This window comes from Dama dama, chromosome 22, assembly GCF_033118175.1.
Source record: "Dama dama isolate Ldn47 chromosome 22, ASM3311817v1, whole genome shotgun sequence".
In the NCBI taxonomy this organism is placed as follows: domain Eukaryota; kingdom Metazoa; phylum Chordata; class Mammalia; order Artiodactyla; family Cervidae; genus Dama; species Dama dama.
Window position 1 is genome coordinate 57,734,243 of NC_083702.1, and position 17,133 is coordinate 57,751,375.

At 37.5% G+C, this 17,133-nt stretch overlaps 1 protein-coding gene across 1 annotated transcript in view; it reads right to left on the reverse strand.

Moving 5' to 3' along the window:
* Positions 1-17,133, reverse strand: part of CFAP54 (cilia and flagella associated protein 54) — a 294,342-nt gene that overhangs the window by 39,645 nt on the left and 237,564 nt on the right. Inside the window, exon 64 of the mRNA XM_061125597.1 lies at positions 12,743-12,916. Coding sequence (XP_060981580.1) covers positions 12,743-12,916 — 174 coding nt within the window. The remainder of the gene's footprint in view (positions 1-12,742; positions 12,917-17,133) is intronic.

Genomic DNA, 17,133 nt, shown 5'->3' on the forward strand with positions numbered 1-17,133 from the left:
AAATTTTCCAATGCTTCCTTATTCACTTCTGAAAAGACTTTTTCAATGAAAAAAAAAAGTGATGTGATTTTTTACAAACACTGAGGGATATTATATTTAAAATTGTCTTGTGTATACATCATGATCAACTGAGATTTATCTCAGGATGCAAGATGACTCAGTATCTGCAAATCAATCAATGTGATGCACCACATTAACAGATTGAAGAATAAAAATTACAGGATTATCTCAATAGATGCACAAAAAGTTTCTGACAAATTCTACATCCATTTATGATGAAAAAAAATTTCAACAACATGAGTATAAAAGAGAACATACCTCAACAATATAATAAAAGCCATACATGACAAACTTAAAACCAACATCATGCTTTTTCTCTAAGTCCAGGAGTAAGACAAGAATGCCCACTATGACCACTTTTATTTAATATAGTGTTTGAAGTCCTAGGCATAGCAATCAGACAAGAAAAAAAGATAAATGGTATCCAAATTTTAGAGAAAGAAGTGAAACTGTCACTGTCTGAAGATGACATGATACTATATATAGAAAATCCTAAAGACACCACAAGAAAAACTATTAGAACTAATATAAATGAAGTTCGATGAAGTTTCAGAATACAAAATTAATATACAGAAATATGTTGCATCTCTATATGCCAACAATGAGCTATCAGAAGGAGCAAAGAATCCCATTTACAATTTCATCAAAAAGAATAAAATACCTAGTTATAGATCTAACCAAGGAGGTAAAAGAAAGACCTGTACTCAGAAAACTATAAGACATTGATAAAAAGAAACTGAAAACAATAGAAACAAATGGAGAGATAAACTGTGTTCATGAACTGGAAGAATTAAAACTGTTAAAATGACCATATTACCCAAGACAACCTACAGATTCAATGTAATCTCTATTGAAATACAAATGGAAGTTTTCACAGAACTAGGACAAATGGGGAAACAACGGAAACAGTGAAAGATTTTATTCTTCGGGGGCTCCAAAATCACTGCAGATGGTGACCACAGCCATGAAATTAAAAGACACTTGCTCCTTGGAAGAAAAGCTATGACCAACCTAGACAGCATATTAAAAAGCAGAGACATAACTTTACCAACAAAGGTCCATCTAGTCAAAGCTATGGTTTTTCCAGTAGTCATGTATAGATGTGAGAGTTGGACTATAAAGAAAGCTGAGTGTCGAAGAACTGATGATTTTGAACTGTGGTGTTGGAGAATAGTCTTGAGAGTCCCTTGGACTGAAAGGAGATCCAACCAGTCCATCCTAAAGGAAATCAGTCCTGAATATTCATTGGAAGGACTGATGCTGAAGCTGAAACTCCAATACTCTGGCCACCTGATGCAAAGAACTGACTCACTGGAAAAGACCCTGATGCTGGGAAAGATTGAAGGCAGGAGAAGAAGGGGATGACAGGGGATGAGATGGTTGGATAGCATCACTGACGTGATGGACATGAGTTTGAGTAGCCTTTGGGAGTTGGTGATGCACAGGAAAGCCTAGCGCGCTGCAGTCCATGGGACTGCAAAGAGCTGGACACGAATGAGCAACTGAACTGAATCTTGATAAATAAGAACAAAGCTGGAGATATCATACTCCCTGATTTCAAATCCTACTACAAAGCTATATCAATCAACACAGAATGGTACTGGCACAAAAACAGACACCTAGATCAATGGAACAGAATAGAGAGCCCAGAAATAAACCCACACCTATACAGTTAATTAATCTACAACAGAAGGCAAAGATATACAATGGGAAAAAGACTACTTCTTCAATAAATGGTGTTCAGAAAACTGGACAACTACATGCAAAAGAATTAAACTGGACTACTCTCACACTGTATATACAAATAAACTCAAACTCAAGTGGATTAAAGACTTAAATGTAAGACCTGAAACCATAAAGCTTCTAGAAGAAAACATAGGTAATATGCCCTTTGATATTGGCCTTAGCAATATTTTTTTGAATCTGGCAAATTATATATCCAGTAAGACATTAGTATTCAAACTATACAAAGAACTCAGGCAACTCAACCTCAAAAAAAGCAACAAATTAGCAAAACTGGTTAAAAACTGGACATCTGAAAGGACATCAGACATTCTTCCAAAGAAGACACATTGATGGTCAACATGCACGTGAAAAACTGCTCAGTGTCAAAAATTATGAGGGAAATGCAAATCGAAACCACAGAGAGACATCACCTCACACCTAAAGGGGCAGCTATCATAAAAAAGACAACAAACAGCAAGTGTTGTGAGGATGTGGAGAAAAGGGAGCTCTGAAGCACTGCTGGTAGAAACGTAAACTGGTACAGCCACTATAGGAAAAAAATTAATTAAAGAGAGATCTACCATAGGATCCAACAATCCCACCTCTGCAAAAAACACTAATTCAAAATTAAATATATATATATATATGCCAATGAAAATTATATATTTCTCAGCCATAAAAATACTGAGATCTTGCTATTTGGGACAACATGGATAGACCTAGAGGGTATTATGCTAAGTGAAATAAGTCAGATGGAGAAAGACAAATACGACAAGATTTCATTTATATGTGGAATCTAAAAAACACGATGAAATATAACAAAACAGAAACAGATTCATAGATACAGAGAATAAACTTTTGGTCCTCAGTGGAGAGAGGGGTTGGGGGATGAGTGAAATAGTTGAAGGAGATTAACAGCTACAAACTTTCAGTTACAAAATAAATAAGTCACAGGGATATAATATACAACATAGGAAATATAGTCAATCATATTGTAACAACTTTGTATGGTGACAGATGGTAACTAGACTTTTCATGGTGATTATTTTGTGATGTATAAAAATATGAAATCATTATGCTGAAACTAATATAATATTAGAAATCAATTATACTTCACTTTTTAAAAAAATTGTCTTGTCCTTACAGCCCAGGAACAGTGAAAGAAGAATCTACTTTCCACTTCCATTAGCTTGAGCTGATTTGTAATTTCCTCATCTTGATATCTTAATCACCCAACAAAATGCTTGGCACACAGTATGTATTCAATAAATGCTTTATTAATTAGTAAGCAGTTAGTTATACACATTTTATGTAGAAATTAATATTCAAAATGAAAAGACCTAGGTTTGCATTCTTATTTTTTGTCACTAATGAGTTGTGACATTGGTTATTTTACCCCTATGGAATTTTGTTTCTCATCTGTAAAATGAGAATGTTGCTTAGGTATTCTAGTTTCCTTTCAGTTCTGATATTTAACTTGGGTGGGACCAAAAGAAATCAGAGGTTACCTGTGAAGCCCACTATATGAATTGGCAATAGAATACTTCTTGGAGAGTGATCATTAGAGTATAAGTGCATTGGTAGCACCAGTCTAGACCAGTGTTTCTCAAACTTGAAAGTGCATACATTTTAGAACGTGCAATTAAAATGTATACTCTGATTCAGTGGGTCTAAAGTGAGGTTCAAGATTCTGCATTTCTAATGAGCTTCCAGGGGTGCTGGTGTTATTGGTTCCTGACCACACTCTGCAAGGACCAGGGACTATCAGATGCCAGTTCCTGCCTCACTTATCCAACTTTTGTCTTCCCCAGTTCCCAGAAGCTGGAGGTAATCTTGGGCCTCATATGCAGGACCAACTCTAGTTAATCACTTAGCCAACAAGTCCGAGAATCTAGAAGACCTCAGGGGATGTCCTGGGCATCTGTAGGATCTTAGTTATAGCACTCCTAACATCCAAGTTAATAACATTGAGCTTCTGCTTTTACGAAGACTTGTTAGTTTCCCCAGGAATCCTAACTCATCCTTTACTATCCAGCTAGGCCTCAGCTTGTCTTGAATGCATAGCCTGTTTGTTTGGGACCCTGAAATAGTGTCTTGCTCTTCTTAGGGGTATAAAAACCTCCAGAAAAGAGCACTAGCTCCATGTTTCTTGTTCCCAGACTTGTTGGGCTTCTGAATAAATTTATCTCCAAGAACTATTTTAGCTCTGTACAAATCTGTGTTTTCACTTGCCAGATGGAATCTGGCAAGCTTCGCCTGATCAGACTTCTTTAACTTGATCATGCTTGTCTGCCTACCACTTCTGTGGCCTCTGAAGAACAAGCCTTGGGCTGTGCAGCTGCCTTCAACACAATACCCCCTGCAGTGGTTTGCATCCCTCCAACTTAGGTCTCAGGCCAAAAGGAAGGGTCGGCCACCGAAGCTTTATTGCCCCTCCCCTGCGCTGCTTGCTCTGGGTTGCATTCCTTAAGCCTGATCAAGTTACAAACATAACTCCAGTCTCATTCTGAACCTCAAATAGGCATCCTACTGGTTACCCTGGATGCTGAAAATAGCAAGAATATGAGGTGTGTTAAAGCTAAAGGCCCTAAAGTGTAATTTTGAGGCAAACTTGGACCATCAAACCTTTGGTCATGGTTCTATCTCCTTAAGGCTAAGCTGTAGTCTTCTGTATAAATCAGTCATTCTTCACAACTCTTTTTAATGCCAGTGTCTGGGAGGTTCATTAGAACGATAGGCTCTGGCAGTCTCTTCAGTAATTGTCCTTAGGAGACACTGAAATGGTTCAAAAGATGTTTTGATTGTAAAGAAGTTTCAATGAATAACATGTATGGTTCTATTATATTCTACTAAAGGTAATTCTGTTAAATAGGATAGTATAATTTATAACCCCTATACTTAAGAAGTTAAAGTTTTCCCAGCTATCAATTTAAAGTATCATGGCATGGAAATATTTGGCCCTCTGAATTATCTAAAAATTTTATCTCCAAATCCTCAGTCCCCAGACTTCTACTTTTATGTCACTGGCACCTTAGTTCCTACTGGCATTTCTGATTCAGTGTAGTAAATAAACTGAAGTGGATTGAGTAGGTGAATTAAATTATGGTAACTTACACTGTTATTCAATGATCCTTTGAGTCCCTGGAAACCTTCAAGCCCTTAGTCAGATATTAATTTTCATCACCACCCTGCCTAGAGTCTGGACGTGCCTGCATCCAGGATTGTCATCTGAGGATTCAGTGTAACACCATGCCTAGGAGTGCAGACTTAGGGACAGACTCTCCAATTCTGACTCCTTGCCAACTAGTCTTCCTCCATACTGTGTCTCAGTTTCCTCTTTTGTAAAATGCAGCTAATAACAATTCTCAGCCTTTTGGATCCAGGGTTTCTGCATCCATGGATCCAACAACTTGCGAATCAAAAATACTTTTAAAAATTCTGGAAGTTTCAAAAACCAAAATTTGAATTTGCCATGTTCCGGCAACTATCTACATAACATTTACATCATATTAGGTTTTATAACCAATGGGGAGATGATTTAACGTATACAGAAGGATGTGCAGAGTGTATGTGCAAATGCTATGCCATTTTATGGGGCTTCCCAGGTGTCACCAGTGGTAAAGAACCTGCTTGCCAGTGCAGGAGACATAAGAAGTGTGGGTTCGATCCCTGGGTTGGGAAGATCTCCTGGAAAAGGGCATGGCAACCCACTCCAGTATTCTTATCTGCAGAATCCCAGGGACAGAGGAGCCTGCTGGGGTACCGTCCATAGCGTTGCAAAGAGTCAGACATGACTGAAGCTACTTAGCACACATTTCTGCCATTTTATATAAGGGACTGGGCATCTCTGGATTTTGGTGGATATCTGAGGGGCTTCTGAACCAATCTCTTGTGGATACTGAGGGACAACTGTACCTATCCTATAGAGCTGTTGTGAAGTTAATGAAGTAGAATACCTGTATCATCTCATGGGGTTTCATGAGCTTCACCCAGTTTTTCCAACGTTAAACTCTATACTGAAGGTTTAATATAATGAATAGATGAATGCTCACATATAATATTTAAATCATCAAACAAATTTTAGCATTGTCTTCTGAAAAAATAGACTCTTAGGTTTGAGAACATCTAGCTCTCCCAAATCAGTATTTCCTGATTGTGTAGCTGAGATTTATGGCAGCCACTGCATCTTTTATCATGGCCCAATACATACATACTTATTGTCAAAGGTGGAAAAAAATGTCCCTGAACTAAGAAAGGAAAACTGTGTGTTCTGTGTCTTTGCTTGTGGCTTACAAAAATTACTCAAGCAACCTGTTTAAATTAGAGTTTGTTAGTTGGTGCTCCACTTCTAATCTCTGTCTGACACCAGTTCATGGGTCCATGCTAATTGTCAGATGTGATTGCTGATGCATGAAACCTTGTTATTCTAATTATCAGTCACAGATGCAGTCTGAGCATTAACTCCCCCAGATCATCCTGCCCTAGACTGATAGGGATGTGATATTTCTGTGGCCTTGTGAAATGAACTTTATGCTTTGTTCCTCATTTTTTAAAACTAACTGTTGGGGTAAACAATCTGTTTCCCAACGATGTCATCCTTCTGTTTCCAAAGCCTTTCTGAGTGGATATCCTCTTTTATCACTCTGTTGGTTCTCTTGTCAGCCAGTAAACAAATTCTTCAGAATGCTGAACGTCGATCTAGAAATGCTCTTTTTAACAGAATCTATCCTGAAACAAATGTTTCAGAAAACACTTCCACTTACTGTATGTAGTGCATTCTGATATTGCCTTCTTATATTTAATTTCTTAAAAAAAAATACTACTCATGACCCACTACATTGACTCCATGACCCATGAGGATTCCTGGAATGGTGATTTGAAAATTACTGCACTAAATTCCCCCAAAAGAGACCACAGATTTTTTATTTTAAAATGCATATGGAATATCTGGCAAGGATTTAACATGGAAAGGGTGGGAAGATGAGTACTTTCAAAATATGAGAAACAGCTTTAAAAGTTTCTGGGAAGTGAGGTGTTAAAGTTTCTCTTTTTTGTATGGGTAGGAGGAATATATAACAGATCCGGAGTTGCCCTAGGTTGCCAGCGGAGAGAAGCAGAATGGAGGGGCTGTTGGGAGAAGCTGTGCTTGAGAGTAAAGAAAGGGTGGGCTCTGGAGGTTTCACCATCTGACACAGGGCACATGAGTCAAGGAGCAGCAGAAGCTACCAGAGGCACTGCTAGAGGGCACAGCACTCAAGAGCTGGGAACTGCAGGAGCAGTCCATTGCAGGAGGCAAAATAAATAAATAAATAAAGATAAAAAGTGCTGAACAGGGCAAAAATATATGGGAAATCTTTCATGGGAAAGAGCCCGAGGCCCTTCTTAGAGACAGCAGAAATCAAAGGAATCCTATAGTGGAAGGTTCCTCTGCAAAAGGTGATAGTGACCAATTGTCCCATTTTTCAAAGCTTGACCCCTCTTCAAGACTCTCCCAGAATTGGAATCACTGTTCCATCTCCAAAGAGTTCAGGCACTGATACTGAACTGCTCCCGAATACTTGCCCGCCTCTCCTCCTGCCCCCGTTAGCCCTATTGCAAATATCTATACACACATAAGAACACAGACATGGATAAAGATTCAGAATTGAAGATAATAGACATTAAAATGAGTTATGCTTGTGATACAAATTTTTAAACAGCATTCAGAGAGGAATTAAGTTTGTTCTCCTGTTTGCTATGCACTTCAATTTTGCTGGTTACTCAGATTTTACTCTCTTTTCTACACAACATTGGCACCTGAAGTATCTCTAGGGAAATATTGCTGGTACACCTTAAAAGGTGTTTTAAAAATGATGCTTACCAAGTGTATTACATGTGTATTTGAAGTTATTAAACTTTAAAATAGTGTAATAATGTTAAAATCACATAATAATAAATAACAACTACTATTTAGGTTACATTTACACAATTAGGGCTTCCTTGGTAGCTCAGATGGTAAAGAACCTGCCTGCCAATGCAGGAGATATAAGAGACACGGGTTCGATCCCTGGGTCAGGAAGATCCCCTGGAGAAGGGAATGGCAACCCACTCCAGTATTCTTGCCGGGAGAATTCCATGGACAGAGGAGCCTGGTGGTCTACAGTCAATGGAATCGCAAAGAGTTAGACACAACTGAGTGACTAACACATTTACACAGTTATCTCTGGGGTCATGATACAGAAAACTTAACTCATCTACCAAAGGTCACAAAATCACTAAGTATAATAACAGAACTGGGATTCAAAACAGGAGTTTGATCTGCCCCATTCTGAGGGCCCTTCAACCTGTATTCTTAACCACTACACTAACAAAAGCAAAATAAGCAAAAAGAAGACCATTCCTAGTAAAAACTGTGCAAAGACAGCCTCCAAAGTGGTTCATCAAAGAAGTCAGAACATTTTTTAAAGCAACAGCAATTTGACTCTCAAGAGCAACACTGGAAATGAAAAAGTAACATTTTCAATGTACTAAAAGAGAATAATTTCCAAGCTTGAATTCTCTACTCCATAAAAATTTATTTCCTAGATAATGTAAAACAATGATATTTGTCAGGCAAACAAAAATTGAGAGTGTTTGCCTCCAGAAGATGCTCACCAAAAGAAATTTCAAAATATATACTTCAACAGAAAGAAGTGATCCTAAATGGAAAGTCTAAAATGCAAGAGGGAACAGAAAGCAAAGCAGATGTTGAATATATAGAAAATTCTAAAGGAAAATAACTCTTGTATAAAATTTAAAAAAATTATCTTGGTTGCTAAAAAGAAAATGTACAATAATATAAGTCATTACAGGAATAAAGACATTATTCATTGACTTTAAAATTGGTAAGTATGTATGTTGTCCTGAGGCGCAACCACTAAAAGCACAGCAAAAGCATAATTTCAAAATTCAGAGAGCAAAAACAAGTGAGAAAAATAATCAGTCCCCCAAATGAGAGAAAGACAGAAAACTGAGAGAAGTAAAAGTTTAGAATAATATGGCAGATTTCAAAACAAATACAGTAGCATTTATATTAAGTGTGACTGGATTAACTTTGCTAGTCAAAATACAATGTTGTCAGACTGCATTTTAAGATATCCAAGCATGTATTTTTATTTAAAAATACAACTAAAACACAAGGACACAAAAGGGTTGAAAGCAAAAGGCTGGAAAAAGAAATTGTGAAAATAATAACCATGAGAAAGTCATTTTCCTCTAGTAATATCAAACAAGGCAGACTTTATGAGGGAAAAGGCATTCTTATGAAAAGGCCAGAAGTCACTTCAAAATGACAAAATACTGAAATCGCCAAGAAGTCACAAACTTGTCAATCTGATTGTACCTAAGAACAAAGCCTCCAATTATATAAAGCAAAATTTGACAGAACTACAAGAAGAAACCAAAACAACAACAATCTCAGTGACAGAATTGAATGGTAAAATCTCTTGAGCACATAGGTTTGAATTGTACAGGTCCTACTTTATGAGAATTTTTTTCAATAAATATGTACTATTATACTATTATACACAACCCATGGTTGGCTGAATCCACAAATGTGGATGTGGAAAGCCAACTGTAAAGTTACACATAGATTTTTCATCTGTGTAGAAGGCCAGCACCCTGACTCCTATGTTGTTCAAGGGTCAACAGTTCTTGATTTAAAAAAATAAGCCAAACAAAAATAGAAAAGTCAGTAAGGATGCAGAGTACCTGAGTAAGACTACACAAACACCTATTGCACATATATCAACACTGCCTCAACAACTGAGGAGAGCACATTCTTTTTAAAAGTAATGGAATATTTACACAATAAACATTTCCTGGTGAAAAAGCAAGTTTCAACAAATGTCAATCATATAGAATATTTTTTATTAACACAGAACAAAATAATTGAGGAATAAATAACAAAAGATAACTAGAAAAGCTTCATATAGTTTGTAATTTCAGAAACATACTGAAATGACTTGTAAGTCAAAGAAGAAATCATATTGGAAATTTAAAAAGTTATTTTTTACTGAAAGATAATGACAATACTACAATAAAAATTTTAGGATGAAGCCAAAGCAAAATTTAGAGAGAAACTGATAGCCTTAAATGCATAGATTAAGAAAGGACTAAATACTGAGCTAAACATATATCTCAAGAAGTCAGTTAGGAAAAGAAAACACAGACACACATTAAAAAAAGTAGAAGAAAGATATATAGGATTAATGAAATAAAATTAATTAATGAGAAATCTCTGCTGACAATAACCAAGAAAAAATGCACAGATAAGCAATATAAAGTGTCAAAAGGGGCACTTCAGCTACAAATACACTGATTGGTTAAAAAGATGAGCATGTGTGCTTAGTCGCTCAGTCGTGTCTGACTCTTTGCAACCCCATGGACTGTAGCCCACCAGACTCCTCTGTCCATGGGATTCTCCAGGCATGAATACTGGAGTGAGTAGCCATTAGCTTTATTCAAAAAAATGAGAGAAATTTTAAATAAAATGGAAAAATTCCTAGAAAAAGCAACTTTAGACAAAACTGACTCAAGAAGAGAGAGAAAATCCCAATGTTCTATAACAGGGGTGATAGTTAAAATACTTAAAACTTGTTTTGACACACGCACTTACCATTAGAACAGATATTAGCCCAACCAGAACTGATACCAGCTCTGAAAACCAGCACGTTGTTAGTACTATTGCTTAAAGACTGCCTCTAACTATGGAGAATTATATCACTAATCTTATATTGTCTCACAACAAAAACATAAATGCTTTACTTTGATAAACTCCTAGCAAATATCTGAGAAAAAGGGTTACTCCAAACTTACAACCCTGGACTGTGTGGATCACAACAAACTGTGGAAAATTCTTAAAGAAATGGGAATACCAGACCACCTTACCTGCCTCCTGAGAAATCTGTATGCAGGTCAAGAAGCAACAATTAGAGTCGGACATGGAACAACAGACTGGTTCCAAATTGGGAAAGGAATACATCAATACATACAATACATCAATATTGTCACCCTGCTTATTTAACTTATATCCAGAGTACATCATGAGAAGTGCCTGGCTGGATGAAGCACAAGCTGGAATCAAGATTGCCAGGAGAAATATCAATAACCTCAGATATGCAGATGACACCACCCTTATGGCAGAAAGCGAAGAAGAACTAAAGAGCCTCTCGATGAAAGTGGAAGAGGAGAGTGAAAAAGTTGGTTTAAAACTCAACATTCAAAAAACTAAAATCATGGCATCTGGCCCCATTACTCCACAGCAAATAGACGGGAAAACAATGGAAACAGTGACAGACTTTATTTTGGGGGGCTCCAAAATCAGATGGTGACTGCAGCCATGAAATCAAAAGACGCTTGCTCCTTGGAAGAAAAGCTATGACCCACATAGACCCACATAGCATATTAAAAAGCAGAGACATTACTTTACCAACAAAGGTCCATCTAATGAAAACTATGGTTTTTCCAGTAGTCATGTATGGATGTAAGAGTTTGGCTGTAAAGAAAGCCGATTGCTGAAGAACTGACACTTTTGAACTATGGTTTTGGAGAAGACTCTTGAGAGTGCCTTGGACAGCAAGAAGATCCAACCAGTCCATCCTAAAGGAAGTCAGTCCTGAATATTCATTGGAAGGGCTGATGCTGAAGCTGAAACTCCAAAACTTTGGCCACCTAAGCAAAGAACTCACTCATTGGAAAAGACTGATTCTGGGAAAGATTGAAGGCAGGAGGAGACAGGGACAACAGAGGATTAGATGGTTGGATGGCATCACCAACTCGATGGACATGAGTTTGAGCAAACTCTGGGAGTTGGTGATGGACAGGGAAGCCTGGCATGCTGCAGTCCATGGGGTAGCAAAGAGTCAGACACAGCTGAACGACTGAACTGAACCAAGCTCAGTGATAAAGAATTCGCCTACCATGCAGGACATGCAAGAGTCTCTGGTTCAGTCCCTGGGTCAGGAAGATCCCCTGGAGAAGGAAATGGCAACCCACTCCAGTATTCTTGCCTGGAGAATCCCCATAAACAGAGAAGTCTGGCGGGCTACAGTCCACGGGATGGCAAGAGTCAGACACAACGTAACAACTACATCACCACCACAAACTTACACAAACTTCACCATTGAACAGAAAACCATGATTTTATTTATCAGTGAATTTTATAAGCCTAACAAAAGCCTCATACAGAAAATATCTGACAAAGATAGTACAAAAAGGAAAAATTATAGCCCAATATTACTCTTGAGTGAAAGTCACTCAGTTGTGTCCAACTCTTCACGACCCCATGGACTATACAGTTCATGGAATTCTCCAGGCCAGAATACTGGAGTGGGTAGCCTTTCCCTTCTCCACGGGATCTTCCCAACCCAGGGATTGAACCTAGGTCTCCCACATTGCAGGCAGATTCTTTACCAGCTGAACAAGGGAAGCCCCATTTCTCTTGAAAACAGTGGCAAAAATTCATTAGGAAACATTGGCCAACTGAATCCAATAAAATTAATACATCATGGCCAATTTCAGGAGCACATGGTTGATTTAACATATAAAATCAACTACCATATTAAAAGAGATAAGTCATAAAGTCATCTTAATATATACAGTAAAATATTCATGATAAAACTTTCTATCAAAGTGGAAGTAGGAAAAAAATCTCCTTAATGTGATAAAGGATAACTATATGAAAACATTTAATGTCACATATAATGGTGATACACTGAAAAGTTTCTCTTTAAGTTCAGGAAAAAGGAAAATGATCAACAGGAAGCAGACATTCTCAAGATTTCTTAGTTACTTGCACGGTTGTTTTACTAGACAATATAGATTCTAAATTGCTGTACATTTCTGCTTATATGATTAGAGGATATTCTCTACTCTTACAATGGCTCTGTTAAACTTTACATCCAAATTTAAGACTTAGCTTTGTAATTATATTACATACCATAGGTTCTGTTTCCTTTGGAGGTTTTACCAGGGGAGGAATGTACCACTGAAAGCAAAGCTCTTTGTTTAAAGCTTGTGTTGCCATGACAGATGGCACCACATCTCCATACAGTGTGCTGGTAATGGTCTTTAATGAGAAATCAGAGTGCAGAAAAGCATCAGGTATTCCTGTCTGGGGAACAAACAGAAACATTCATTTTATTGCTGGCAATGAATGTATTCAATAGTTAAGACATTCATTCAATTTTCATTCAATAGTGACTATACTGGAAAACTCTGGGAATCATCTCAGCTTGCTTTAGGGATGTAGGTCTTAAAACCTCCTAATTACCACAGAGAAGATTCTTCTGTGGAAAAAAAATATACTTCAAAACCCAGTGGACTCAACAAATGTCTCCCACTTTGGTGAATATCCAAGAGTAACGATCTAGAGGGGAAATAACAGTGCTATCACTTCAGTCTCAAGATCATCATAGAGTCTAAGAACATCTACTTTCCCTCTGGCTTATTCACTGGTGTATATATACTAAGGGTTTGGTTACAATTTATCATCTGCTTTACAACAGCATTTTTTTTGTAGTACCTTATGAAAAATAAGACACAGTTTTTGCTCTAAGAGGTCAAAATTCATTACTTTCATTCCGTCTTTAAATGAATGTGGCTGGTTTGCAAGTTTAGTCTTGGTTAATCTGGGCTCAGCTTATTCGATAGAACTTGGTTGCTGAATCAGGAGTTTTCAAGAAGCACAAATGTGTAGACTGCAATTGGTGATTTCATAAAATATTTACTTAGTTCTTTAAGGTAGCTAAAAACAGTAAAGCATGATTGCTGTCAACAAAAGTAGAGTCTAGCCAGAAAGATAATAATAATGATAATAATATCTCACTTCTAAAAAGGGCCTTCTTCAGTGGAGTGTAAACTATTTTCAAAATTAAATTCTCATTATTCCCAAGATTACAGTGTGGTAACTGGAAAGCAGTTCTTCTACTAAATCTTGACCTCCAAAGGCACTCAAGGTTTGGTGACCACAGGGAACATGTCCGTGACTGTAAAGAAAGGCCTGGTGTTTCCGTAAGACTCTCTACCTTCCATTTCTGAGCCTATTCAAGATACAACTGAAGACTGTCAATGCAAAGTCTTCAAAATAAAATAAAAAGAGAAATAAATACATTGACCTTTCTGGTTGTCTACTGATAAAAGAAAAAAAATATGTCTTCACTGAAAGGCAATACTAAAGGTGAAAACTATTCTAAAATGTCTAGAGACTATCATAAAAGGATATGATAAGCCAGAATCCTCATTTATTAGCACTAGGATACTAAAAGTATGACCAACATGCACAATAAATAAAATTATTAACTCTATGTCAGGCAGTTTACCAAAAACTCAGATAAATAATTGATTCAGGGAAAAAAATGTTCATTTTTTTTCCTATCTGAGTGCCTTTCAGAGCTTCTGACAACTATTTTAGCAAAGAATTCATATTTAATAACTAGCTAAGTGGAGAAAAATAAAAAGTAAATACCTTCTATGTCAACATATATATAGTGTTTATTCACACAATAGCCTAATAATAATGAACTGCAATAGAAATCAATATTAATATAAGCATTTAATTTTCTTTTCTCTTTTAAAAAACACAATATCTAACTCCTAATGGGATTAATTACATCAGCTAGTCAATGGGCTATACACTGGGTACTTTTGATACGTTTGATTTATTCTTTGAAAGGAATGAAACAACAGACCTACCAGAAGCACTCTTGTTCGTCATGTACTATAAACATCAAATCACTCTGCACTAATCAAATGTCTGACCTCACGCAGTCTGTCACGGGCACGCAGACTAAACATGAATAACTCAGCACTGTGCACCATTTTAATCATGCCCTTTCTGGAATTTTTAATATGATTTGTTTGGCGTCTTTGTTTTTCCATCATAAAGCTTCAATAGACTTGATGACAGGCAGACTCACAAAGCTGATGAGCATGACATGTATATATGATGGTTCTGGAAATGCATCTACTTCTTTGTGGGGGAGAAACAGGTTTAAGTACAAAATTATGGGAAGGGCTTGATTGAAATGGCCTCCTGAGTGATTAAAGGCTCAGAAATGTTATTATAAAAGTCAGCCAAGCTTGGAGTTTACTTTTTTAAAAATCCAAAAGGTTTTATGCTCATTAGCTGTCTACCCCAGTGAAACGAACACATGATTAGGTGGCTTGCACCTGTCAGGCAAGCGACAGTGATCTCCAGGGCTGATTATTCTGGGAGAGTGTTCCACTAATTATATCAAAATAAAGAGCAAACACGGTGAAACAACCCTTTGATATCATAACTGCATTAGAAATACTGTATGTATTTACACTGTGTTCAAGGTTGTACATTTGGAGCACCATCTTTAGGACCTGGGTAATGATAGGCTGCCCTTAATAATGAAATGCTCAGCAAAGCTCCTTTCAGAACAGTATTTAAGAAATCACATACATTAGTTTTCAAAATCTTATAAAATATTCACAAGAATACATCCACTGAAACTATAGTTCTCAGCCCTCTCAATCTCCCTCTTCTATTCCGAAACACCCGAGGTATCTGGGGCACATGGACGGAATCCTCAGGGCAGTCTCAGGTCCGAGGAGGGGTGACTCGGACAGCTGTGTTAGATGGAAATGACCTGATCCTACTCCATTGGTTCCTGCCAAGTGGAGAGCCAGACATTAACAATGCATCCCAGGCCTTTTCACCTTCTCTCTGCTCCTCTCTCTAGAGAGAGTTACTTGATCAGTGAATTTGAGAAAAAGAATTTTGGAAATGCATAATTCTACTCTTCTTCCGAGCATACTGTTTTCAGGGAGTGAACATCCTCTGCTCCTTCATGCAACAGATTTTAAAGGGGTTTCTGTCCCCTCAGGTTTTAAAGAGACCTGTAATGACCCCCCTCTCCACCAAAACCCATCAGCCCGGACTGGTAGAACTGAACTGTCAACTTTGCTAATCACTACTAGGGAGACCATTTACCAGTAAATATAAACCATATCCTAGAATATCAACGGCATGACTCATAAAGTAAGGTATTTTTTAATCTCAGTATGTCTTACTCTTTTATTTCTCAAATGACTTAGAATCTGGGACAGGAAATAGGGGCACTGAGTTTGGGGCATTCCAATACTTCCAGTATCTAAGAAGTAATCTGAAAAATCCTCCTGTGTGGATTGCAATACACTGCCCTGGGGGCAATAACCCCAGTTGAGACTCACTTAACTGAATCCATAAATATTCCTTAGTGGGTCTTTCCACCGCTTTTTAAAATCACCCTCCTCTCTTGTTCCAAAGAATGATCTTTTTAAAATTTTATTTGTATTTACCCCAAACACAAGGTTGAAAGTGAAAGTGAAAGCGGCTCAGTTGTGTCTGACTCTTTGTGACTCCATGGACTGGAATTCTCCAGGTCAGAATACTGGAGAGGGTAGCCTTTCCCTCTTCCAGGGGACCTTCCCAACCCAGGGATTGAACCCAGGTCTCCTGCGCTGCAGGCAGATTCTTTACCAACTGAGCTATCAGGGAAGCCCTAAACATAAGGTTAATATACTCCAGTAGGATAAGATAGCAAAGGTTCCCGTTGGGAACAAGCCACATTTTCAGGCCACTTCTCTGGGACAGTTGACAACAGAAACATGAATGTGTCTGGTATGGGTATAATTGTAAAAATTAAAGGGCTATATGGTGAAATCCAAAGTCAAGATAACTCAAAATAAATCAGTGGGTTTTTTTCCCCCTAGGTTTGAAAGAATTCTATGCAAATCACTTGATTTATTCATTTCACAAATACATATTGAAAATTTACCCTATGTTCTCTTGGGTTCTCTACTACAATTTCAAAGCAGAACATACAAGCCTTGTCCACAAACATCCTCACTCTCCTGCCCCCATTGTATCTGCTAATGGTGTTACCATGCTCTAGGGATCACAGACAGAGGTTCCAAATGATGGGATAAAACTTTTCTCATTCCCTCTTCTCTTGCCATCCCCATAAAGTCACTAAGGTGTTTTGTTTTCAATTTTACTTAAGCAACATCTTTTATATCCATCTCTTCATTCTCATTCCTCATGACCATAAGCTTGGCTGTTTCATTATCTCTTTCTCGGATAACTTCTTTTCACTTACACTTTGCCAATCAGCCTTACATGCTACTGACAGCAGAACTAACGTTTTGGTTTTCATACTCTTTCTGCTATTAACCTTGCCATGTTTTTCTTAAAGAGCATCTGTGAGGTGCTGCCATTTTCTTTCATGCTAACTCTGCCAATCTTTCTCTACCACCACACCAGAGACTATGCCTTATCCACTGCTTTCTCCACCACCTAAGAGTGTCTGGCATATTGTTAGT